This window comes from Trichoplusia ni, chromosome 17, assembly GCF_003590095.1.
Source record: "Trichoplusia ni isolate ovarian cell line Hi5 chromosome 17, tn1, whole genome shotgun sequence".
NCBI classification, from domain to species: Eukaryota; Metazoa; Arthropoda; class Insecta; order Lepidoptera; family Noctuidae; genus Trichoplusia; species Trichoplusia ni.
In genome coordinates this window covers 498779-523427 of record NC_039494.1, presented here as the reverse complement: position 1 = coordinate 523427, position 24649 = coordinate 498779, and the positions used below count along the sequence as shown (strand labels likewise).

The window sequence follows — 24649 nt, the reverse complement described above, 5'->3', positions numbered from 1 at the left end:
GTTCAATATAATTTTAAAAGATTTTGTTCTTTCAAACTGTCGTTCACTGACCCCAAAACTATACGTAATATACAAGTTTTGTGAACTTGCTGTATGACGTAAAATAAAGCATTACAGTAACTTGAAAGGAGATTGTTTTACATATAAAAAGCTTGGTTTTTTTAATAATTATCAGTAAGTACTTAACTTTCTCAGCAAAATAACCTGAAACAAACAAAATGTTTACAAAGGTAAGTGTATTTTTTTTTGTTTAACATTCACCTTCCTTACGATTGCAATTGAACAAATACCATAAACTTGATAAAAACGTTTGTTTTTTTAAACTTAGTTTACACGAGGGATTACAAGTATAAAGACTCTTTTAAAAGATGTTGCAATTGCATGCCTACATCGATTTACAAAAGTTGGAACCCAAGAAACAACAATACATTCATCATCAAAGCTTTGGACTATTTAGGGGCAGTACAAGACAAAACTTTAATACGTATAAATAAATGTTTCAGATCCTTCTAGTCAGCATTGCTATGGTAGCAACCACCGCAGCTCAAGACCATTACCACCACGGTCACGGCCACGCCTCATCATCGCATAGCGTTGTTTTACATCACGAACCAGTACATCACGAACATATACATCATGAGCCTGTTCACCATGAGCATGTACACCATGACGAGCACCATCACGGACATGAAGGACATCAACACCACGAGCAACAGCATCACGACCATCACCACCACGGCCACGCTTCTTCTTCACAGAGCCTCCGCCAACACCATGGTCATGGCACCGAGAAACACGTCGAGTACTACGTAAGACAGAAATATAATTTTCAGTAATTTAGAACTATTACGTTATAATATGATGGTCCATCTAATTGCACTATTGGTATTTTGCAGGGTCACCCTAAATACGAGTTCTCTTACCAAGTAAAGGACCCTCACACACACGATATCAAGTCCCAGCACGAGACACGCGACGGTCACCTCGTGCACGGCGAGTACAGCCTGCACCAGCCCGACGGCAGGGTCAGGACTGTCAAGTACCATGCTGATCACAAGACCGGGTAAGTGAAGTTACTTGAGCTAAAAGTATGATGATGTTACTTACTTACTCACTCTGTTGGCTCAGCGACCCAAATTGTGTCTTGGCCTCTGATACGAGAGAACGCCCCCTTACCCGATCCTTCGCCACTTCTCGCCAGTCATCGGCATGAAGCGCCCGAAGATCCGCCTCAACTGTATCACTGCATGTATGATGATGTTACGATACAAGTAAAGATATGGATAGCACTATGATAGATTGTTCTAATCAATTCATTTTCTTTCTCAGATTCAACGCTGACGTGCACTACGAGGGTCACGCGACACATATCGTACCTGAACACCATCACCATCATCACTAATTATTAAGTTATTAAAACCATTGTTATTTACTTTGTTTTCATGTTATTCATAGTTTTACGTCACTTAATTGTTTGTTGATTTTCAGTAATATAATAAAATTAAGAAAACTTTATTTATGTATTTTTTATTGTATTGAATTACGGCCAACGATTTAACACATAACATTGGGTCAATGTTGACTCAAGAACTGAGAACCTTTTTTGATATTCGATAGAAGATAAAACGGTTGTTTATTTTTAAAACAAATGACTTAAGTCATTACTTTAACATGACGTATTAATTAATATTATTGTTTCATAAAAAAAACCATTAATTGAAGAAGTACGTGCTAATCCGGAAAGTGAAGTACGAAAGCCTAGCCTTTTTTTCGCAGTCCCTCTGGTAATTTTTTTTTGGTGGCATAAAGCGAGCTTGATTTGCTATTAACTTTCTTTGAACGAAATATAATAAATTTCCATATTTTTTGCATATGTTTTCAAAATACCGAGTTACTGATGACTAGGCCACATATAATTTACTATTTAAAATATTTAATCTTTAGAGCACGAGATTATAATTAAAAACGAAGATTACGATAGGGTTTTTATTCGTTACTTTAAAAACTCGGTCAAGAGCGAGTCAGACTCACGCCTCTAAGGGTTCCTTACAAATATGAGGACGAGCAACTAAAATTGAACAACCTACAACTTTAATTTTAGTTTTAGTTGGAAACAGGAATAGATCATCCATGAAAATTTCACTCTCTAGCTATTACGATCTGGCGATACAGGCTGGTGACAAACCACAGCGCTTCCTAAGTAACAAAATTCTTTTCTTCTTTAACCTTTTTATGGCTGAGTCATCCACCTACAACATTCAAACAGATAAATGAATCAAATTTATTTAATCAAAAGAATGAATTAAAAGAACGTGGTTTTTAAAGCCAACTTTTGCAAGTGTTGCTTTTGTACCACCTTAGATTAAGGACGTATGTCCTTGTAAGTTTTAGTGCATTGACTAATTAATTTAAAAAGGAATCTATCTATACTAATATATAAAGCTGATGAGTTTGTTTGTTTGCTTGTTTGAACGCGCTAATCTCAGGAACTACTGGTCCAAATTGAAAAAATATTTTTGTGTTAAATAGACCATTCATCGAGGAAGGCTTTAGGCTATAAACCATCACGCTGCGACTAAAAGGAACGAAGATACAATGGAAAATGTGAAAAAAACAGGGCAGGTATAAATCATAACTTATATCTTCTACCCACGGGGACGAAGTCGCGGGCAACAGCTATTGTTGAATGCAGGGAAGATCTAAGTACGTCTTTAGGAAACAATTGAAGGCATTCGACTTTCGAAATAAATTTAACTTACTACTTTAAACAATTTTAAGTACCTTTTTAACCTGTTCGTTGAATCTTCAATGTCAGTCATCATTACAGTTACGATATCAAAAGTAAGACTTCAAAACACAACACCTTTACAAGTTCGAAGACTAAATAGTGAATCTCAGAAGTACACATTTGAAAGAAAGAAGGTATTATAAAAATTAAAAATATTTTAATTTTTTGATACAACATCAATAACAGTACTAAACAAAACTTAATATGTATCAGTCAAATATTTCAGCAATCAGTGGTGGTGAGGGTGTTCAGGGACGATGTGTTGAGCGTGACCGGAGTAGTGTACGTCGGCGTTGAATCTGAAATGACAATACAATACGTTATTAAAGTCTAATTATGTTTAAATAAAAAGACAACTCAACTATGGCTAAAGTATTTACACTTACCCGGTCTTGTGGTCGGCGTGGTACTTGACAGTCCTGACCCTGCCGTCGGGCTGGTGCAGGCTGTACTCGCCGTGCACGAGGTGACCGTCACGCGTCTCGTGCTGGGACTTGATGTCATGAGTGTGAGGGTCTGACACTTGGTAAGCGAACTCGTATTTGGGGTGACCCTGAAGCACAAAGAACCAGAATTATTGAGCATCGGCAACAATTTAAAATATTTAATGATTGAAAGAATTATCCATTGTTATCGTACATAGTATTCAACGTGTTTGACGGTCCCATGTCCGTGCTGCTGGTGGAGGCTTTGTGCTGAGGAAGCGTGACCGTGTTGTGCTCCATGGTATTGTTCCTGGTGACCTCCGTAGTAATGTCCCTGCTCGTGTCCCTCATAATGATGGCCTCCTTGGTGCTGAGGCTCGTGAGTTTGATGCAACACAATGCTCTGGGATGAAGAAGCGTGGCCATGTTGTCCTGAATGTTGGTCTGCTTGGTGTCCTTGTTGGTAATGTTCTTGCTGGTGACCCTGGTAGTGGTGTTGAGGCTCGTGGGTTTGATGCAGCACAATACTCTGAGATGAGGTGGCGTGGCCGTGGTTGTGGTGATAGTCTTGTGGTACTGCAACGATTGCTGCCACAGCAGTAGCTAATACGAAAACCTACAAAAAAAAAAAGAATTGGTGATAAAGCACAAGCTTAAACTCTGAATATGGATTTTTAATACCAAAATATTATTTTATTAAAATCGCACCTTTGCGAGCATTTTGAGTTTTGATGATGATTGTTCAAAAGCGCATTTATTTCTGATGGATCTGAAAATAAACTGGGTGTTATATATGATGGCGATAGTCAGGTTTTGGCGAAAACTGTAGCATTCAAAACGAGTTCCACCTGCCAACAGTCGGTTAGTCTGTTGAAATGTTTACGATTTAAGTAATGAAGGACCATTTTTTTATTGTACTGGAGTGAAAGAATATTTTTCACCATCAACATTAAGCATAATATATATAATAAATAATATTCAACCTTTGTAACTGTTAACGTAAAAGAATATGAATAATTTTCAAATATTAGATAGTTGTGTTGCCTGTAGGTGCAATTAGATTTAATTATGGTTTGAAACTGGAATCCATAAAAAACTAGAGCATTTAGTACCCTAGTGTTTTAGTACACAAGTAAGAAAAACATTTTTAATAGTACGCCAAAAAATACATTACTAAGTAAGTCAGTTAATGAACTTGAACTATATTCGAGGGATTAGCCTTTTTATTTATAACATTTTCCGGCGTGGTCACTGCAGTTAGCCTGAATCAACAAGTCTAAACAAGGCTCTAGCCACAGTAAAGATAAGAAATAAATACGTTAACAACCATTACTAAGGGTTTAATTCCTGCGGGGTTTTGTTCACGACTTAGAAGGTACGTCATTAACAATCAGTATTCTATTATCCTCATCTATTAGGGTTAGCACCAAGGAGGGCCGGATCTATTTTCATCACTATTTTGTTTAATAAGAATGATTTTCCGATTTTACCAGCTTGAATGAAGAGCGAGAGGGCCTAATTTATATTTATTTTATTAATCGTATGAATCTTGGCAGCGAGTTCATCTCGGCTAGCTAGATCTAATACTTAAAGCCGGTCCGTATGAAGAAAAGTGAGGGTTTATCAAATACGAATAATAACTTTCCTTGAAATAAAGCTCAAATGAATAAAACTGACATCAATGAAATTATATCATACGAAAGCGGTTACTAGATTACGAGTCCTTCAATAATTATCGCAAGCATTCCGACTCATTGACAGACGCAACTGTTAGCAAGCTTTAAATAAAACTTGTTATTATTGTTACATTTCTGATCACAACTTGATTTTTTGCCTCGTATAAAATGGGCAAGTTATTCACAAAAAAGTCAGTAATCACAGTACCTTCGACAAAGATTATCCCTAAAAATCAAGAATGTTTGCTAAGGTAAAATTTTCCTCAGTATTTCGTTAGCTATAAACCACCAAAACTTACTAAAATAAACTGGAACTAAAACTTGTTTTTGTATTTTTATTAGGCTTTTGTATTAGCAACAGCTGTGGCAGCGGTGTTTGCTGAACCACAAAGCTATCACCACAACCACGGCCACGCGACCTCATCTCAGAGTATTGTGTTGCACCAAACCCACGAGCCTCAACACCACTACCAGGGTCACCAGCAGGAACATTACCAACAAGGACACCAAGCAAACCAACATGGAGGACAACATGGCCACGCTTCTTCATCCCAGAGCATTGTGTTGCATCAAACTCACGAGCCTCAGCACCAAGGAGGCCATCATTATGAGGGACACGAGCAGGGACATTACTACGGAGGTCACCAGGAACAATACCATGGAGCACAACACGGTCACGCTTCCTCAGCACAAAGCCTCCACCAGCACCACGGACATGGGACCGTAAAACACGTTGAATACTATGTAAGATAACAATATATTCTTACAATCATTAACTATTTTAAATTGTTGCCGACACAAAAAAATATTATTGTTTTTTATGCTTCAGGGTCATCCTAAGTACGAGTTCGCTTACCAAGTGTCAGACCCTCACACACACGACATCAAGTCCCAGCACGAGACGCGTGACGGACACCTCGTGCACGGTGAGTACAGCCTGCACCAGCCCGACGGCAGGGTCAGGACTGTCAAGTACCACGCCGACCACAAGACTGGGTAAGTGTAAATACTTTAGCCATAGTTGAGCTGCTTTTTATTTAAATACTAGCTGTTGCCCGCGACTTCGTCCCCGTGGGTAGAAGATGTAAGATATGATTTATACCTGCCCTTTTTTTCCACATTTTCCATTATTGTATCTTCGCTCCTATTAGTCACAGCATGATGGTTTATAGCTTAAAGCCTTCCTCGATGAATGGTCTACTCAACACAAAAAGAATTTTTCAATTTGGACCAGCAGTTCCTGAGATTAGCGCGTTCAAACAAACAAACAAACTCTTCAGCTTTATATATTAGTATAGAAGTATAGATAATTAGACTTTAATAACGTATTGTATTGTAATTTCAGATTCAACGCCGACGTACACTACTCCGGTCACGCTCAACACATCGTCCCTGAACACTCTCACCACCACTGAATTCACTCGGACTGATTGTTATTATGTTTGTTAAAGCTTCAGTTGAATTCGTTTTAAGACTTGAAATAAATGCGATTCAAAGTAGAAAAATGAATTTTTAATTATTTACACCTGGTTTTTTTTTGTTTAAATATTGCATTCCGCGAATGTTTGAATATTGCCGTTTTGCTATAGTTTTGTTTGTTTACCGAAGTTGAAATTTTGGTTATGGAAAAATATGGAACGAATAAATCGACTTCTGATTCATTTCAAATCGACAAATTATTACTTTTAATATAAGAACGCGTTTTGTTTAGATCAGGTTATAAAAGATATTTTTCATGTTGGGACAACTTTTTGTCTGGAATTCTTGATTTGACGTAATTTGAAAATCTTGCAGTTTTGAACTCTGTAATATGTACCTACAAAGGGCGCGTAAAGACATTCCTGAAGCATGAAATATTCAAGCTGCTTGTATTATGTGAATAAGCACATGATACAATGCCAAAAAGCCTTTATATCAGCATGATATTGCTGTTTTATCACTGACTAGCTGTTGCCCGCGACTTCGTCCGCGTGGTTAGAAGATAAAAGTTAGGAATTTTTCCCCGTTTTTGACACATTTTCTTTTGTATCTTCGCTCCTATTAGTTGCAGCGTGATGTTATATAGCCTAAAACCTTTCTCGTTGAATGGTCTATTGAACACAAAAAGATTTTTTCAATTTTAACCAATAGTTCAAACAAAGAAACTCTTCAGCCTTATATATTAGTATAGATTACGAAACATAATGTCTTAATGCATTAAGAACTTGCGGTTTCTGTTTAAATCTAAGAGCAATAATTACATTAAGGTGCTTTTAGTTTTCAAACAGCATTAGGTGAGGTGTAGTTTATATTGTAAAAACAAATAAATAATGCCTGTGTATGGCATTGCCTAGGAAAAATAATAAAAAGTCGCAAAAGATGTAAAATTCATTATTAAAGGATCTTAAATTCAGGACCTAATTTTCATGAATTTACCACTTTTTTGTTAATAGGTAGGTCAGGATCTGGCATTTTATTTTTTCTTTAATTATGATGCTTGCTAATGCAGCTACTAAGGTTGTGTTATCATAGATCTAACTATTTTTTTATTATATTTCGTACTAGTCTATTGTACGGATGGCGTGTTTGTGTAAAGGTTCGGGAGTAAATGACACGACAATTGATGAGTAAATACTGGCCTTTATTAGATGATTACATGGTTTTATATACGCTCCCTCACATCTCCCCCATATTACAAAAATAAAATAAAAATTACATTTTATTTTATTACTAAAATACATGACCTTAATTTATTGAGTACAAATTATATACGTATTAAAATGATGTGTACTCCTCTCATACATAACATTAGAATGTAAACACAAGTAGATATATAAGTAATTAGACATACGATTAACACATTCATTGCAGTACATAACATAATTCAAACTTGAACCTACAGTCTCGCGACTGCGGTCCGTCTCCGTTTACCACTGAGTCTACGGACTGACCCAAGCAATTTGATATTGTATGCGTCACAACACATTTCTCAATGCAGGCTAAAAATAGATACAAAGGATACTAAACAGTATGTAGTTCTAAACATAAAACAATTTGGTTCTGTTTTTGTGTATGATGTCTGTTTTACCTTTTATTTCGACTTCTACATTTGGTGACAAATCTCTAATTACAGTATATGGTCCAGAGTACAGTTGCTTAAGTTTATTGCCAGTTTCGTTTTTAATTAAGATTTTGTCATTAGGCTTATAGCGTACAGGGTTAACATACCGGTCATATCTACTTTTTCTGTCTACTTTACTAGTAACTAAATTTTTTCGCGCTTCGGTTTGGGAAACCTGAAGCCGGTATTTAAGTTCCAGTGGGTAGCTATCGTAATTATAAAGAGGTTCTACGCGTTTTAACAAATTATTTGGCAAATTACACCTTTTACCATAAACAAGTTCGAAGGGTGTGAATTTTGTTGAGGTGTGAACTGTCGTATTATAAGCAAAACACCAGAACGGTAACCAAGTACTCCACAACTCGGGTTTTTCTTCGGTTTGGATTCGCAAAAAGGCGCCGAGGCTTTTGTGAGTATTTTCTAGCGCTCCGATGCTTTGATGATGATACGCAGTTGAATTTAATTTTTTAATATTAAGTAATTTGCAAACCTGTTCGATGGTTTCAGACATAAATTCTGCACCTCTGTCGGTAGCTATCTCCCTTGGTACACCATGCTGTAATATAAAGTTATTCACAAAGGTACGAGCTACTTCAGCTGATGTTTTAGTCATTAGGGGATAGGCACATACATACTTTGATAGCTCACACTGTAATGTAAGGATGTAAGTATAGTCAAAGCTGTCTTTATCTAGTGGTCCTACTAAATCTAAAAAGATTTTATCAAAGGCCGAATGAGCTGTCGACGTAATTGTCATGGGCTCTTTCACCTGAAACGTATACTTATGCTTTTGACATTGGGGACATTTTTTAACAAAATTTTGGACATCAGTTTCTAAGCCAGGCCAAAAATAATATTTTTTAATGTTAGTCAACATTCTTCTCATGCCCGCGTGGCCACTCGTGGGCAAAAGATGAAAGTCATTTAGAATCACCTTCCTATCATCCTTGCTTTCTATTCTTTCGACGTCTTGTAAAATACATAATCTGGGCCCTTTCCAGTTATTATACTTTTTTATTTCACTTGTTAGTTTTTCTACAAATACGATTTGATTTTTAATGAAATATACTTCAACAATATTAACTTTTTCACAAAAATCGCTCAGCTCTCTCGCAAATTCGGCTCGCGTAATTTGTGATTGAGATGCTGGCTTTATAAATATTGTCTTCTGTTGCGCAACATAGAATAATAAATTACTTTCATATGTTATTAAATTATCACTTCTAAGTTTATGTAAATTACTAATGTCAGTAAATCTTAGCTCTACTGCGTCTTTCGGCTTGATATGGGTTTCCACAACTCTTGGTTGATCAGGCCAATCGTTGGTGGGCAACATATCATCCGAAGGAGCAGCGTCTAACTGTCTCTTTTGAGCGCGCGTCATGACCATGGCATGCAAGCATTCATTCATTTCTTTCAGTTCCTTTGAAGTCACTTTTATTCTGGACAATGCATCTGCAGCTGCATTCTCCTTCCCTTTCACATATTCGATTACGTAATCATACTCTTCTAAAATAAGTCTAAACTTGAACAGTCTGCTAGAGGGATCTTTTAAATTAAATAAGCAAACTAGGGGTTTGTGATCAGTACGAATTATAAATGTGCGACCGTATAGGTAAGGTCTGAAATATTTTACGGCCCAAACCACAGCTAGGAGCTCTTTTTCTATAGTGGGATAGTTCATTTCCGCTTTATTGAGACTTCTACTAGCATATGCTACAGGCCGGCCATCTGAATTACATAAAACAGCACCGATTGCATACCCAGAAGCATCAGTTTGCACAATGAATTTATTTTGTTCCGAAAAATCTGGGTACTGTAGAATTGGAGGTGACATAATACTTTGTTGAATACTTTCAAATGATTTTTGGCAATTTTCGTCCCAAACAAATTTTGAGTTTTTCCTACATAAACAATTTAAATAGTATGTTTTGTTTGCAAAATCTGCTATGAACTTTCTGTAATAGTTCGCGAAGGCAACAAAACGTTTAACGTCATCCGTACTTTTGGGAACTGGGTAATTTTCTATTACCTTAATTTTGTCTGGGTCGGGCAATATACCATTGCCTGACACCACATGGCCCAAATATAGAATTTCCTTCTTAAGGAAATCGCATTTTGAAGGATTTAACTTTAGATTGGCGCTGCGTAATTTTTCAAATATTTGTATTAAATTTTTATTGTGATCTGAAAGGCTGCGCCCCATACAGATTAAATCGTCAAGGTACACTAGGCACTTGTCATATGATAACCCGGCCATTGCTATCGTCATCATACGCGAAAATGAACTCGGGCTGGTCTTGAGCCCCATAGGCATCCTAGTCATCTGGTATTGACCGTCTGCACAAAATGATGTATATTTTCTACAGCTTTTCTCAAGTCCTACATTAAAAAAACCTTGGTTCAAATCTAAATGCGTGTAGTAAATGCATCCAGACAGAGAATCTAATATGTCAGAAATGTTGGGCAGAGGGAATTTATCGTCCTGTATGCAATTATTAAGTTTACGGTAGTCTATGACTAACCGCCATTCCTTTTCTCCGTTAGAGTCAGATTTTTTTGGCACTAAGACAACTGGGCTAGACCATTCACTAGAACAAGGCTCAATAATTCGGTTTATTCCCACTAGTTCCGTGGTCCAGTTCCGTGACGGAACTACTGGGAAGTTTTTTTCCCACTAGTTCCGCGGAACTACTGACACACATATTTTTGTCCCATTAGTTCCGTTATACGAAAGTACAGTTTTGTAAAAAAATCAAAATCAATTATTTAAAACAGACAAGTAACATTTTTCAAACATTACAAAGTGCACTAGCTGACGAGAAGAAACGACGGAACAAGCTCCTCAGCACAGCGCACTCACTGCCTCTTTTTATTACAAAAACAATATAAGGTTATCAAGAATAACAACAGTGACTGAATGAAAATCAAACTAAATCTAGTTTTTGAATGTAATTTAGCTTTTTATTTAGCCTGTAAATAAATGAATAAAAAATATTAGCGGAGTTTTTTTAAAAATAAAGGAATATTTATATCGTTATTTACTAGTTGATTTTGGTATAGCTGAATGATGGTATCGTTCTGAATGCTCGCTTTCTTCCGTTTTGTTTGTGGTTCATGTTGCAAGCGTTTTGTATGCCACGTACAGAAAAAACATTTGCATCAACAGTGATCTTCTTTAAAAATAAACCTATCGTTGGCGGTTTACTTTTAAACGTAGAGTTTATAGCATGATGCCAACCTTCTAGCTGATTTGTAGTTTTATGCTCGTCACCAAAAATACACCAAGACTTGATTAACTTTGGTTTCATCCAGAAACGCTTCATATACTCCATGAAATTTTGAATGTTGTCCTCATTGTCGAATATAGAACATTCAGATTCTATATATGCAAATCCATCTGAAATGTTTCTCTCCGGAAGAAAACACAATGCACAACATAATGCGACAATCCTCTTCTGATGTTTATTTGTAATTTTCAATAGTTTTGCCTTGCGCCATAATTTTTTTTTTAAATGAACATAGCAGCCACTATGTTCTGCTTCCGGAAAAGTTTCGTGATATGCCTGAATTGCCGCTTCTTCAAAATCAGTGGTAATTTTTTTTGGTTGCCAATGGAGTTGTGATCTCATTAGCATAAACAAAGTTGTGTATGCTTTTTTGTTTTTTTTTGTTTAACAGTGCATATGCTTACGGAGGTGTATTACAGAAAGTACAATTCTGCCTAGTTTAAGGCTAAGTGGCGTGGTGTGAAAGTTATTGAATATTATATTATTAATAATTTATGTGTGTGACTGTACTTGTTATCGATACTTATTTATTAACGGAACTAATGGGACAAAAATATGTGTGTCAGTAGTTCCGCGGAACTAGTGGGAAAAAAACTTCCCAGTAGTTCCGTCACGGAACTGGACCACGGAACTAGTGGGAATAAACCAATAATTCGCTTGTTCCAGTAAATTATCCACCTGTTTCTTTAATTCAGCTTTCTGAGCATGCGGTAATCTGTAGGGCTTGACATATACGGGGGCTACATTCGGTTTCAAAGTTATTGAGTGTTCATATAAATTTGTTGTACCTAACTTATCACCCGGAAGAAAAAATATATCCGAATATTTCGCGCAAATGGATTCGATTGATAACTGTTCTTCCTTATTTAAATGTTTAAGCCATAATAAAGAAAATACTTTCTTAACACGATCAGCGTTATTAGTGGTTTCATGAAACGAACATATGTCATATTCACTCGCTTTATAAAGAGTGGGGTGTATAGAATTTAAAACTAAGTCAGACTCGGTTGTATTTAAAACGCGAATGGGTATTAATCCATTTGTGGGCTTTACTAGACTACTCGCAATAAAGATCCCTTCTTGCAGTTCTGTTGCATTGACTATACATTCATCAGTCTCAGATACCGGAATAAAGTGAATCGACTCTGATCTCGCCGGTATAGTTATGTTATTATTCGTCATCATCAAAGGTAAAGATATCTTTAAATTGTTATTCCACAGTAACAAAGTCCGATTACCAAAATTCAATACCGATTTATACTTACTTAAAAAGTCCTGCCCTAGAATACCACTGCCTTTACATGGCAATGATTTAAAAACAAAGAATTTATGGTTGAGAGTATGATTTCCAATAACAAAGTTCAGATAAACGTATCCTATTGCCTGGACTTTGCCTCCAATTCCATTTATAAAACTTGTCTCGATATGGATTGGAATGTTTTGCTCTTGCACGTGTTTATGTTTTATGGCTGAAATGGATGCGCCGGTGTCAACTAACAAGTTATACGAATAATTATTACGAGATTTAAGATTTACGTAACCTACACTGTTACATGATAAAATAATGTGATCAGTCCCGAAAAAACTGGTTTTCTTCTTGTTCATTCTCTTTGGTATTCGAACCCTGCTGCGGGTCTGAGTTACTCAAAGTATGTATTTGCGAATAATGCGAACGCTGGTACCTTGGTGAATAAAAATTGGACCTACCTCTGTTTCCGTGGAATGTCCCAGTAGCCCTGCGCCCATTCGCCTGTGGTCCTCTCCGTACCTGAGTCTGATCACCGTATCGAGTAGCCGGTTGATAGCCGACTCGCCCGCGTCCTCTCCCTGCAAACGAGGGGCGGCCTCCACGCTGTGGCCTATTTTGGAATGATCTGCCTCTATAATTTAGGGTTAAAATGTCATTGGAAGTCGATGGAGTTGTGACGTCTTCGTCTACCGCTGATTGTATGGCGTCCTTTAGTGACGTAAATTTTTGGGCAGAAATTATGGTGCTTAGACGGCGATTTCTTAACCCTTCTGCAAAATACTTAATAGCCTGCTTTTCATTTAGGGGTTTTAGGACTTCAAAACTTGCATCGTTGCCATCCGATTGCGAAATTGTTAATTCGACAAACATTTCCGTTATCTGTTTACCGAACTCGTCGATGGATAAATTATTTTGTTTAAAATTTTGAAGCCTACATTGAATTGCAGTAGCACACTTTTTGGACAATAATTGTGTTTTCATGTCTGCTATAAACTCATCAATATTAGGGTAGGATGAAGATAACTTCAATTTCGCGGCTGGGGAAAGTCTACTTTTTAAAACAAAATTTAACAACTTTGCCTGCGAGCTTACGTCTAATTCGGATTTGTAATATTCTACGCTTTCAATAAACTGTCGTACACTAGCCTCATCATCTTTACAAACTGGCAATAAATTTAACGCAACTTTAAGATCAAACTTAGTAGTCTCTGCCATGCTTACTGATTCGCAGGGTCTCTTTGAGCATAAATCGAAAACTTGTTTATATAACTTATCAAAACTAGCACATAAATCATGAATGACTGAACATTCGGTTGTACTTAAAGATTCTTTGGCCGAAGTATAATATTCTAAAAATAGATTATATTCACTTAATAATTTGTCTGCTTCCTTCAATTTAACTACAATAATATTACCCTTTCGTCTCTCCGGACCAATCTTAATTAAGTATTTTCTTATTTCAAACAGACTGTCATACAAGGCCCTTAAGTTTTCTTCCATTAAGGTATATTATTCATAACATGGTTATAAAATTATGTACTATCATATGCATACATTTTAGTGATTATTATATCTATGATTATATACTTTACCCTTAACTATGTCCTTTATAATAACGTAGGATACATATTTACCGTGCACTACACAACACACGACATTTCCGCGCACTACACAACACACGAAATTTCCACGCACTGGTATTTTTCTGCACTGATATTTTCTCCGCCTCGTAACTCAAATGATGTCCTCAGTCCCTTTCCTGTAACTTCTCGCCTCCGGCTGGTCTCTCGGATCCCTTTCTCTATCTGCTCTTCTTCTCCATAGCGACAATCGTAATCTGTCTCGCCTTATCTCGTCAGCCATCCATTGCCGGTGACATCTTCTATATAGGGTGAAAATACCATACAAAAACGCCAATGATGTTATTACTAATAACACCAACAAGATGATGTTGGTCGAACTGGCGTGCACAGCCGAATGTCCGCGCTGTTATTACCTCCTGCTGCGTTCTGGGGTACTATAACTTCTTCCTTGGTGTTAGTGGTGCCCATTTTTCAGAATATTCAAAAGATAAGGTAAGAACGTCGTGATAATTGCAAGTCTCGAACAATTATTGCATTTGATGCACTGCATTGTGAAGCTAAGTGTCCCGATTTGGGCAAAGATATGTAAACATCGCGTCTCGCACTTACTGCGCTGGCAGGGTCGCCATGTACGGATGGCGTGTTTGTGTAAAGGTTCGGGAGTAAATGACACGACAATTGATGAGTAAATACTGGCCTTTATTAGATGATTACATGGTTTTATATACTCTCCCTCACACTATATTTTTTCCCATATTTCATCTCAGCATTTTTAGCTGTTTTTTTGTAGATTCCAAGGTATGTAACGCCATGTTATTTCAATTATTATTACTGCTATAGGATATTTCATGAAACCTAGTTGATGCAAATAACATACCATTCAATTAAAATTATAAGAATTTGCACCACTGGTAATACTTATTATTAAACTATTTAAATTGCTTCTTCAAACAATCGAGAAGCAAACGAAAATCACTCACTTTACCTGTCTTGTGGTAGTGATTTAGGCTAGTGTAGATATAACTCAAAAACTGTTTTTTTCCTTTCTGGCAGTTTTGAGAAGAGAAGTATGTCATTAGTAATGCTATCCTCTACGCCTAATCAAGGTCAATGTACAAAAACATACAATGTACGTAAACTACATGTAAAGAAAAAATGTAAACTTATGTATTTTTCTCATCGCCAACGACGGCAGACGGCACAAAAGACTACTCCGAGTGGTAAATCATTAAAAATTTCATCTTATTAACTTAAAATCATATTTATTCGAGTCTTAAAACAAATTCAATTACAGTTTCAACAACAACTAACAATCAGTCCGAGTAAATTCAGTGGTGGTGAGGGTGTTCAGGGACGATGTGTTGAGCGTGACCGGAGTAGTGTACGTCGGCGTTGAATCTGTAATGACAATAAAATACGTTATTAAAGTATGTTCAACTAAAGAGGCAACTAAACAATGGCTAAAGTGTTTACACATACCCAGTCTTGTGGTCGGCGTGGTACTTGACAGTCCTGACCCTGCCGTCGGGCTGGTGCAGGCTGTACTCGCCGTGCACGACGTGACCGTCGCGCGTCTCGTGCTGGGACTTGATGTCGTGTGTGTGAGGGTCCGACACTTGGTAAGCGAACTCGTACTTAGGATGACCCTGAAGCATAAAAAACAATAATATTTTGTGTCAGCAACAATTTAAAATAGTTAATGATTGTAAGAATAGATTGTTATCTTACATAGTATTCAACGTGTTTTACGGTCCCATGTCCGTGGTGCTGGTGGAGACTTTGTGCTGAGGAAGCGTGACCGTGTTGTGCTCCATGGTATTGTTCCTGGTGACCTCCGTAGTAATGTCCCTGCTCGTGTCCCTCATAATGATGGCCTCCTTGGTGCTGAGGCTCGTGAGTTTGATGCAACACAATGCTCTGGGATGAAGAAGCGTGGCCATGTTGTCCACCATGTTGGTTTGCTTGGTGTCCCTGTTCGTAATGTTCCTGTTGGTGACCCTGGTAGTGGTGTTGAGGCTCGTGGGTTTGGTGCAACACAATACTTTGAGATGAGGTGGCGTGGCCGTGATTGTGGTGATAGTCTTGTGGCACAGCAATGACTGTAACCACAGCAGTGGCCAATAAGAAAGCCTAAAAAGAATTCCAAAATAGTTAAAAATATATATTTGTAAGTTTTAACATTGAATCTAGATTTTTTATGAGAATTAATTACTATAATTAAATAAATAACGAAAAATAATTGTCAGATTTACCTTAGCAAACATTTTGATATTTGGGCTTTGATGGTAATTGTTCAAAGGTACAGTGATTTCTGATGAATATGATTTTAACACGACGGTTTTATATGTTGCAGATAATCAGGTTTTATCCAAAAATGTAACACTCAAAACGAGTTAAACTTGCCAACGGTAGGACAGTCAACTGAAATGTTTACGATTTATTGAAGGACGCACTTTTAAGGCTTTTTATATTTATCTTAGTCAAATATTAATTTTCACTTCGACCCTTCTTTATATTATTTAACCCTAATATGTTTGTATCGTGTCACTTTAAAAACAGATAACAATAAATTGTTATGATTGCATTCAATCTTAATAGTTTATCATATCAGGTACTTAACTATAAAATTTATGAATGGAGAAATGCAAAAAAAAAAAACGGAGGGATAAAAAAAATCTCTGAATAGAAAGAAAATATTATCGCTGTCTAATTGTTATGACTATAGTGGAAAAACCGTTCAAGTAATTAGTCTTAACTCTATAGTAGTTAGTTTTATAAAATTAAGGAATTTCTTCGCCAGGTAAAGGATTAAAATAAACTTTAATCAACTTACTTTAAAATGCATTGTGGTTATATTGCTGAAGCTCATATTTTAGGTTAAAGAACCCTATTGAAGTCGTGCGATTTAGTGTGAGATTTAATTCGGTAAGTTTTCACAACAGCATATAATATTTTGAATAGGCCAACCGCTACGAATGTGTAAACTTAACTTAAAAGTATAAACCAAAGATTAAGGATTACTAGAGGGTTCGGAAATATACGGTGAGTGTTAGAAATAGTCGTTTTTAACGTTATAATATTACATAAGCACAAATTAGATTTTGGTGAATGCACCTCCAGAATCATCAAAATGGATCAGAATGCTTCATACACGAAACGCAATAAATTCGTTCCGATTGAAGTTTAAATCTAGTCCAATTATAATTATCCACTGGTGTGAACGTCAATAAGACGGATCTCGGCATATGATTAAAAATTTGGAAGTTATAGGATGGTCAAGTACACGAGTAGTGAAGATTAAAAAGTGAATATAAGCCTAAGCATTCAGAATTCTTACTACAACAGCAGATTCGGGGTTCTTTCAGCATTTTTAATGCCTCGGGGGTATTTTTTTAAATTCTGAGAGTCGCTGTCCATTGTAATATCTGGTTGAAGAAGTCTTTCAGATTCTGAATATTTAACACTAGCTGTTGCCCGCGACTTCGTCCGCGTGGCTACCCCGTTTCTTCCACATTTTCGATTGTATCTTCGCTCCTATTAGTTGCAGCGTGATGGTTTATAGCCTAAAACCTTCCTCGATTAATGATCTATTGAACACAAAAATATTTTTTCAATTTGAACCAGTAGTTCCTGAGATTAGCGCGTTCAAACAAACAAACAAACTCTTCAGCTTTATATATTAGTATATAGAGTATAGATAAGAAACATTATTAATCAAGTGTCAGTGTCAATTATGTGACCTCATCATACTCCTTCAGTTTCTTTTTTTTCAGTCATTACGCTATCAAATCCTTTGATGTTAATTAAAAGCCATTGCCTACAGTGAAATTTGGTGAAGTGGTTAAAAATGCGTCATTAACTTCGATGTCTCAGTTTCAAATCCTGGTTCCTGAAACGGGTCGGTGCTGCAAAGGTACCCTACTGGGAAAGTTACAATTTACAAAGCGTACTCAACAAACATTAAACTTGGTTTCATCAGCAATTATATTATAGGGCTTATTGGATTTTGAGATTAAAAGGTGCGACATCAGCTTAATTTTTTAATCGGTTTAGTCTTTTAGGTTTAAAACGAATCAGCAACCGGTCTACAACAATCATTATTTTGCTGCAAAGTGTGTTATTTTTTATCGCCTCTCATAAGATATTCTTTGAGATAAAAATATGTTGACGGCGAATTTGTAACAATTAAGTAACGTTTTTACTAAGACAAAATACCATAATATTACCTTCAAGGTAAAAATGAATCGACCTTAAAAGATAGACATGCTTTGAATAATTTTTTATGGGATATGTTTTACCCCTTATTCACATAACTTTAACCATTGACACAGCACATCAGCTTAAAGTAAATACTACTGCAATTTAACAGGTCATAAAACTTTTTGGGTATTCGTCGATATCAATATGATGTGTATTTACACAAAGAGTTAGTAAGTAATAGAAACGATGTTTTACATATTCTTAATCACATTTATTGCAGACTTAAAACGAATTCAACTGGAGCTTTAACAAACATAATAACAATCAGTCCGAGTAAATTCAGTGGTGGTGAGAGTGTTCAGGGACGATGTGTTGAGCGTGACCGGAGTAGTGTACGTCAGCGTTGAATCTGTAATGACAATACAATACGTTATTAAAGTCTAATTATGTTTAAATAAAAAGACAACTCAACTATGGCTAAAGTATTTACACTTACCCAGTCTTGTGGTCGGCGTGGTACTTGACAGTCCTGACCCTGCCGTCGGGCTGGTGCAGGCTGTACTCGCCATGCACGAGGTGACCGTCGCGCGTCTCGTGCTGGGATTTGATGTCGTGTGTGTGAGGGTCCGTCACTTGGTAAGCGAACTCGTATTTGGGATGACCCTGAAGCATACAGAGCAATAATTATTTATTATTAGCAACAATTTAAATATTTAATAATTATTAAAATAAATTGTTATCTTACATAGTATTCAACGTGTTTGACGGTCCCATGTCCGTGGTGCTGGTGGAGGCTTTGTGCTGAGGAAGCGTGACCGTGTTGTTCCTGGTGACCTCCGTAGTAATGTCCCTGCTCGTGTCCCTCATAATTTTGGCCTCCATGGTGCTGAGGCTCGTGAGTTTGATGCAACACAATGCTCTGTGATGAAGAAGCGTGGCCATGTTGTCCTCCATGTTGGTTTGCTTGGTGTCCTTGTTGGTAATGTTCCTGCTGGTGACCCTGGTAGTCGTGTTGAAGCTCGTGGGCTTGGTGCAGTACAATACTCTGAGATGAGGACGCGTGGCCGTGATTGTGGTGATAGTTTTGTGGCACAGCTAGTACCGCTGCCAAAGCCGTGGCCAATACGAAACCCTAATAAAGAAATGCAAAAGGATGAAAAAAAATTGAAGTGCATGAATTGAAATATTATAATGTATTTAATAATTTGAGCATGTTTTACCTTAGCGAACATTTTTGATAATAATTAAGCGATAATCGTTAACGAAGGTACTGTGATTACTGATAATTTTGAAAATAACCAGAGCGTTTTATACAAGGCACAAAATCAAGTTTTGACTAAAAATATAACAAGTTTTATTTTGAACGTGTCGACAGTCGGTCAGTTGGTCGGAATGCTTGCGACAATTATTGAAGGACTCGTAATTTATTAAATAACTCTTAGTTGTTTCTTGAGATCAGGTTTTATTTGGCAGATTAGTGTCGACTTGTAATTTTTAATGAGCTTGTAATAACAGCACCTGTTTTTAAGCTTAGTACTTTTACTTTTTTTTGTGACATTGGGAGTTATTAGGCGGAACCGTAAGAGTAAAAACCGGACCCTATTCCTGAAGTTTTGCGGTCCGTCCTTCTATCCGTCTGTTAGACAGTAGATTTTTGTACAGATGATGTATTTATGTTGCTATGACAAAAAATACTCCAGTGCTTAAAGTTATAACGTTTTGACGACATCCGTGATCGAGTGGCGTACGCACCGGTTTCAAGGTATCGCTATCTCTGAAGTCCCGGGTTCGATCCCCGTTCGGGTGAATGTAAAATCTCACATTTCTACATTGTCTCGGGTCTGGGTGTTTGTGGTACCTTCTTTGTATCTGAATTCCATAACACAAGTGCTTTAGCAACTAAAGTCCACTTGCAGCAAATTATCTAAAATCTCCTAACAACTTTAAACCGACCTACACGCCGGTTTAAATTTTAAGTCCCTTTAAATCATGGTTTTAGGCTATATCTGTAATGACCAAGAGGTTAAATTTAGAGGTTAAATTAGACCAGATTTAGACCTAAAACGAGATTTTGATCCAGTAAATCTCCCTTTAAAGTATTCCTGCAAGTGGCCCTTAGTTTGGGTTGAGAACAATGTATGTGATGTTGTCCACATTTATTTATTTAATTTATAGGTATTTATTAATTAAATTTGTGAGTAGGTTATACACCACAAATTTAATTGTCACTTAACCGATTTGTTGTACTTTAGCTTATTTGTAAGGATCCTTCAGTGTCACCAGTCCGTTTACACGTATAAATTTGAAGTTTAACACAAGTTTATACTTTTTTTGTTGTTCGATAGGAGATTGAACTAATATTAGTTCACCTCAAACAAAAGAAAAAATAACTCATGACACTAATGAACATAATTCATGCAAGGCTGACTTGAGAAAGTCCTGTCGACCTTGAAAGAGGGCCGAAATATTACAAGAATATAAACATTCTTCATTATAGTCGTAAAAAAACAGTATGCTAATTATTCAAGGGACACTTTCTTATCTGCCTGCATACTCGTACAAGGACAGTACACTCACTTAAAATCAGAACAATGAAAATTAAGAATTTTTGAATCCTTTAGTAAAAAAGGGCTGCATTTATTTGAGCATCAGTAATTATTTTGATTTCATAAATAATATATTACAATGTGTTAATGAGGACTTATGGCCAGATTCATCTGTGTCTTTAAATATTTGTTTTTTTGGTTTTAGCTCTTATTTTTTTTTTTAATTTACAGCTCTTTTATGTTACGCAATGTCTGTTGACTACGTGGATAGCCGGTAATGGTGACCTAGCCAAATCCACTGTGTGCATAGTAATATCTCCCGTGAAAACTTTGTAGAAATTCTTTTTGAGATTAGATTATAGGTGTTGTGTATAGGTGCAGGTATGTGTGAGGTCTACAAGAGGTCGAAGGCTTCCTTAGAAAAAAAAACATGTGTTACTTTTATACTTATTTAATTATAAAAACATAGTCAGTGCAAATATATTTCATCGTAAAATTAAACTTAAAATCACAGATTAATTAACTACTTAAGGTTAACAATAAGTATTTAGTTTAATGATGATGTTTCGGCACCACGTGGTGTGTGCTATGCTTCACGTCAGCATGGAAACTGAAATCAAACAGTAACGAATAAAAATGATTGAAATATGCAGCTTTTGTTTATAACCGACCAGATTAGTAGATAGATACATGAAAATATAGAGCAAGAGATAATTCAGTTTTAACCATCAATTTTTTGAATTAATTTTATGAAGCGTTACAATACGTTCTCATTCGTTCTCATACGTTATGAATTCAATACACAATATTTCCTTTTAAGGGTTGATTGAAATGTAAGAAAATTTTAAGAAGAAGAAGGGAAATAACTAGTTTTTTTCATATTCGTCATAGCAACTCGTATTGTAAGACGTAAGTCTTCACTTGATAATAGCTTACCCACTGTGCTTGTCAGCGTGATAATGAACATGCCTGTGTCCCGCGTGAGGGTGATGCAGTTCATAGAAACCTTTCACCTTGTCACCATCACGATGCTCATGTTGGGACTTCTTATCACCAGTGTGCTCATCTTCTACTTTGTAGGCGAACTTGTATTTTGGGTGTGTCTGAAAAAAATATTATGATTTTAATGAGAAGAATAGATTTTGTCTGGAATCAATTTTTCCTACAAGTACAGCGACTGATTTATATGCAGAATATGATATAAATTCTTACGTAGTAATCGACGTGCTTTTCATGTTTCTTGTGCTTTTTGTGTTTTTTGTGCCCATCGTGGCTGACATCTTCTTCACTTTGTTCCTCATTAGACGCTCCTTCAAAAGAGTTACCTCCAAAATTCGGTGTGATAAACGTTGGTACACTGAATGTTGGTGGCCCAAGTGATGGGCCCCCAAATGTTTGTCCTTCAACTGGGCCTTCGTATGTCGGTGCTCCAAATTTAGGTCCTTCAACTACTGTTAGACCCCCATTCACAATAGGCCCTTCATTTGATGGAGCATTGAATGTAGGCCCTTCTTCTTCTGGTGATCCCTCAAAAAATGTTGGCTCTTCGTAAGAGCCATCATTTGGCTCGTCATGTTTGTGTTTCTTTGGCTTTTCATGCACATAAATAAAAGTTTTCTGTGCATGGCCGTCATGTTTATAGAGATATTGTGATGAAAACGCTGGTTTGTGATGATGCTTCGCCGATTCAGCGACTAAAACTAGGAGGCTCAGACCACAAATAATCTGAAAAAAGAAACAAGCAAATTCGATATTATCATGTTTACTAATTCGTATTTATGATTTAGAACTGTGGCACTAAAATTCAAGCTTTTGAGAAACACATTTATTTTGTTAACACCCTTTTTTCATTAACGTAGATTATAACTGTTCACATCACTGTAACACTTTTAACAATATTCAATTTACCTTAAACACCATTTTCTTAGCTGTTGTTTTATCCGAATCCAGGATTGAATTGATACTTGTTTTTCTAAGCCAACGTCTTTTATATCAATAGCGTAAATGTAATAAAAGTGAGACTGATTTCATTAGAAATATTACTAACAAGTGAAATTATGCACGATATACTTTTTGATGTTTGTAATCATTTCGTAAAAGTGTAAATTGACGTGTTTGTTAGCACTCAACCAGATTATGTCACTTTTTATTGAGTTTATTTTATTGCAATTTTCCGGTAAATCGCGTGTTGATCTGTTTTGATTTAGATAAATTGTATTTTATCAATGTAGAACTAAAATTATAAAAAAATACTTCTATTTTGGAGTATTGTGAGTAAGCACAGTGGTATATAATTGATCATCCTCATCATGATTCTATTCATTACTAAATTTTTTTCTATCTTTGGTAACGTAAACTAAATTAAATCTGGTTTCTGGCACGTTGAATGCATTTTTAGTTTGTGTTAACACATTACGCTTAGGGACTAAATAAAAATAGGATTTATGAATAAATAAATTTGTATTTAATATTCATTCATTACAGAACGACCAACAATTTATGGCTAAGGTTCAACAATAGATATCGGTCCGTCAGAGTGAATCAATGATGGTGGTGCTGATGTTCGGGGACGATGTGCTGGGCGTGACCCTCGATCTTCACGTCGGCGTTGAATCTGTAACAATTAAAATATATTATTAATTTAGAGAATTGTAGATGCTAGAAGTCAGATTTGGTAAGGTTTATAAACTTACCCGGTTTTGTGATCGGAGTGGTACTCAACAAGCCTGACAGTGCCGTCGGGCTGGTGCAGGCTGTACGCGCCCTTCACAACGTCACCATCACGCGCCTCGTGCTGGGACTTGATGTCATGAGTGTGGGGGTCCGACACTTGGTAAGCGAACTCGTATTTAGGATGAGACTAAAACATAAAATATAGTCATTAGCTTCCTGAAATGAGTTGGCAGTGAATTTAAAAGGATTCAATTATAAGTCTTACGTAGTATTCAACGTGTTGTTCGGTGGCATGTCCGTGGTGAGCTGAGGAATCTTGACCGTGGTGGACAGATTCATGATGGCTGATTTCGTGGTGGATAGGCTGGTGGTGGTATTCTACGTGGTGGACAGGCTCATGGTTGTATTCTTGGTGGTGGACGGTCTCGTGTTGGGTGTGCTGTTCATGATGAATGGGTTCGTGATGGTACTGTTCATGGTGCACAGGCTCATGGTTATATTCCTGGTGATGGACGATCTGGTGTTGCGTGTGCTGTTCATGATGGATGGGCTCATGGTGGTATTGTTCGTGGTGGACAGGCTCATGATGGTAGTCATCGTGGTGCTCCTCGTGGTGCGTGGGCTCGTGGTGCGTGGGGTGAGTTTGGTGGATGACAACGCTCTGCGAGGAGACGGCGTGTCCGTGACCGTGGTGGTCGTCGTGACCGTGGCCGTGGTCGTACTGCGGCAGCGCGGCGACTGTCGCGACGAGAGCGGTGGCTAAAATAACCTGGGAAGTAAAATATTGTTGAATATTGAGATTGAAATATTTAATTCGATGGCCCCAAATTTCCAAATGAATAAAAAAGTGATTATTATTATTATTTTATATTTAATTTAAAGTACCTTAAACATTTTTCTGTTTCTGTTTTAGGAACTGTTACTTCTCCAATCACAAAACACTGAATGATATTTTTTAATGCACCTTAAATCTTTTTATAGTGATTTAAGTACAGTGAGATGTATAACGCGATTACATAACATGTTTTCAAGCTGGTAATTTTTGGTATGCATGTTCGCCTTGAGTGACAGAATTACCTTAAATTTTGTTCAAGTCAAAACTTTCATTAGCGGCGAAAG

The 24649-nt window shown here is 36.8% G+C and overlaps 8 protein-coding genes across 8 annotated transcripts; 2 read left to right on the top strand and 6 right to left on the bottom strand.

The window, feature by feature from the left end:
• Positions 1 to 132: 132 nt before the first annotated feature.
• On the top strand, positions 133 to 1619 carry LOC113502362 (histidine-rich glycoprotein-like). Its single transcript, XM_026883908.1, has 3 exons — positions 133 to 809; positions 897 to 1063; positions 1330 to 1619. The coding sequence occupies exons 1-3, from the start codon at positions 495 to 497 to the stop codon at positions 1400 to 1402; spliced, it is 555 nt and encodes a 184-aa protein (XP_026739709.1). The 5' UTR covers positions 133 to 494; the 3' UTR covers positions 1403 to 1619.
• A 1011-nt stretch (positions 1620 to 2630) lies between these two features.
• On the bottom strand, positions 2631 to 3933 carry LOC113502646 (histidine-rich glycoprotein-like). The gene is made up of 4 exons (XM_026884300.1): positions 3922 to 3933; positions 3428 to 3829; positions 3175 to 3362; positions 2631 to 3087 (listed from the first exon to the last, which is right to left on the bottom strand). The coding sequence occupies exons 1-4, from the start codon at positions 3931 to 3933 to the stop codon at positions 3018 to 3020; spliced, it is 672 nt and encodes a 223-aa protein (XP_026740101.1). The 3' UTR covers positions 2631 to 3017.
• A 1195-nt stretch (positions 3934 to 5128) lies between these two features.
• LOC113502645 (histidine-rich glycoprotein-like) lies at positions 5129 to 6375 on the top strand. The gene is made up of 4 exons (XM_026884299.1): positions 5129 to 5140; positions 5232 to 5633; positions 5719 to 5885; positions 6235 to 6375. Exons 1-4 carry the CDS (start codon positions 5129 to 5131, stop codon positions 6302 to 6304), a joined length of 651 nt encoding a protein of 216 aa, XP_026740100.1. The 3' UTR covers positions 6305 to 6375.
• Positions 6376 to 15142: 8767 nt separating this feature from the next.
• Positions 15143 to 16302, bottom strand: LOC113502374 (cuticle protein 19-like). The gene is made up of 2 exons (XM_026883921.1): positions 15591 to 16302; positions 15143 to 15509 (listed from the first exon to the last, which is right to left on the bottom strand). The coding sequence occupies exons 1-2, from the start codon at positions 15764 to 15766 to the stop codon at positions 15440 to 15442; spliced, it is 246 nt and encodes an 81-aa protein (XP_026739722.1). The 5' UTR covers positions 15767 to 16302; the 3' UTR covers positions 15143 to 15439.
• Positions 16303 to 18560: 2258 nt separating this feature from the next.
• LOC113502473 (cuticle protein 19-like) lies at positions 18561 to 19035 on the bottom strand. The gene is made up of 2 exons (XM_026884056.1): positions 18808 to 19035; positions 18561 to 18720 (listed from the first exon to the last, which is right to left on the bottom strand). Exons 1-2 carry the CDS (start codon positions 18981 to 18983, stop codon positions 18651 to 18653), a joined length of 246 nt encoding a protein of 81 aa, XP_026739857.1. The 5' UTR covers positions 18984 to 19035; the 3' UTR covers positions 18561 to 18650.
• A 12-nt stretch (positions 19036 to 19047) lies between these two features.
• LOC113502644 (histidine-rich glycoprotein-like) lies at positions 19048 to 19543 on the bottom strand. The gene is made up of 2 exons (XM_026884298.1): positions 19532 to 19543; positions 19048 to 19443 (listed from the first exon to the last, which is right to left on the bottom strand). The coding sequence occupies exons 1-2, from the start codon at positions 19541 to 19543 to the stop codon at positions 19048 to 19050; spliced, it is 408 nt and encodes a 135-aa protein (XP_026740099.1).
• A 1749-nt stretch (positions 19544 to 21292) lies between these two features.
• LOC113502643 lies at positions 21293 to 22947 on the bottom strand. The gene is made up of 4 exons (XM_026884296.1): positions 22928 to 22947; positions 22070 to 22622; positions 21794 to 21960; positions 21293 to 21467 (listed from the first exon to the last, which is right to left on the bottom strand). Exons 1-4 carry the CDS (start codon positions 22945 to 22947, stop codon positions 21410 to 21412), a joined length of 798 nt encoding a protein of 265 aa, XP_026740097.1. The 3' UTR covers positions 21293 to 21409.
• A 451-nt stretch (positions 22948 to 23398) lies between these two features.
• Positions 23399 to 24424, bottom strand: LOC113502642 (histidine-rich glycoprotein-like). Its single transcript, XM_026884295.1, has 4 exons — positions 24416 to 24424; positions 23796 to 24299; positions 23551 to 23717; positions 23399 to 23471 (listed from the first exon to the last, which is right to left on the bottom strand). The coding sequence occupies exons 1-4, from the start codon at positions 24422 to 24424 to the stop codon at positions 23399 to 23401; spliced, it is 753 nt and encodes a 250-aa protein (XP_026740096.1).
• Between the last annotated feature and the right edge of the window lie 225 nt (positions 24425 to 24649).

Bases quoted from the DNA above. Each gene is read 5' to 3' on its own strand.
- LOC113502362 (XM_026883908.1), top strand. From the start codon at position 495: ATGTTTCAGATCCTTCTAGTCAGCATTGCTATGGTAGCAACCACCGCA. The intron at 810-896 runs GTAAGACAGAAA...GGTATTTTGCAG, and splicing joins AGAAACACGTCGAGTACTAC to GGTCACCCTAAATACGAGTT. The intron at 1,064-1,329 runs GTAAGTGAAGTT...TTTCTTTCTCAG, and splicing joins CATGCTGATCACAAGACCGG to ATTCAACGCTGACGTGCACT.
- LOC113502646 (XM_026884300.1), bottom strand. The intron at 3,363-3,427 runs GTACGATAACAA...GATGCTCAATAA, and splicing joins TCAAACACGTTGAATACTAT to TTCTGGTTCTTTGTGCTTCA. The intron at 3,088-3,174 runs GTAAGTGTAAAT...TTGTCATTTCAG, and splicing joins CACGCCGACCACAAGACCGG to ATTCAACGCCGACGTACACT.
- LOC113502645 (XM_026884299.1), top strand. The intron at 5,634-5,718 runs GTAAGATAACAA...TTTATGCTTCAG, and splicing joins TAAAACACGTTGAATACTAT to GGTCATCCTAAGTACGAGTT. The intron at 5,886-6,234 runs GTAAGTGTAAAT...TTGTAATTTCAG, and splicing joins CACGCCGACCACAAGACTGG to ATTCAACGCCGACGTACACT.
- LOC113502374 (XM_026883921.1), bottom strand. From the start codon at position 15,766: ATGCTTCAGGGTCATCCTAAGTACGAGTTCGCTTACCAAGTGTCGGAC. The intron at 15,510-15,590 runs GTATGTGTAAAC...TTGTCATTACAG, and splicing joins CACGCCGACCACAAGACTGG to ATTCAACGCCGACGTACACT.
- LOC113502473 (XM_026884056.1), bottom strand. From the start codon at position 18,983: ATGCTTCAGGGTCATCCCAAATACGAGTTCGCTTACCAAGTGACGGAC. The intron at 18,721-18,807 runs GTAAGTGTAAAT...TTGTCATTACAG, and splicing joins CACGCCGACCACAAGACTGG to ATTCAACGCTGACGTACACT.
- LOC113502643 (XM_026884296.1), bottom strand. From the start codon at position 22,947: ATGATTACAAACATCAAAAA. The intron at 22,623-22,927 runs GTATATCGTGCA...AATACGAATTAG, and splicing joins ATGATTACAAACATCAAAAA to TAAACATGATAATATCGAAT. The intron at 21,468-21,793 runs GTAAGCTATTAT...GTTTGATTTCAG, and splicing joins CACGCTGACAAGCACAGTGG to TTTCCATGCTGACGTGAAGC.
- LOC113502642 (XM_026884295.1), bottom strand. The intron at 23,718-23,795 runs GTAAGACTTATA...TTTATGTTTTAG, and splicing joins AACAACACGTTGAATACTAC to TCTCATCCTAAATACGAGTT. The intron at 23,472-23,550 runs GTAAGTTTATAA...TAATTGTTACAG, and splicing joins CACTCCGATCACAAAACCGG to ATTCAACGCCGACGTGAAGA.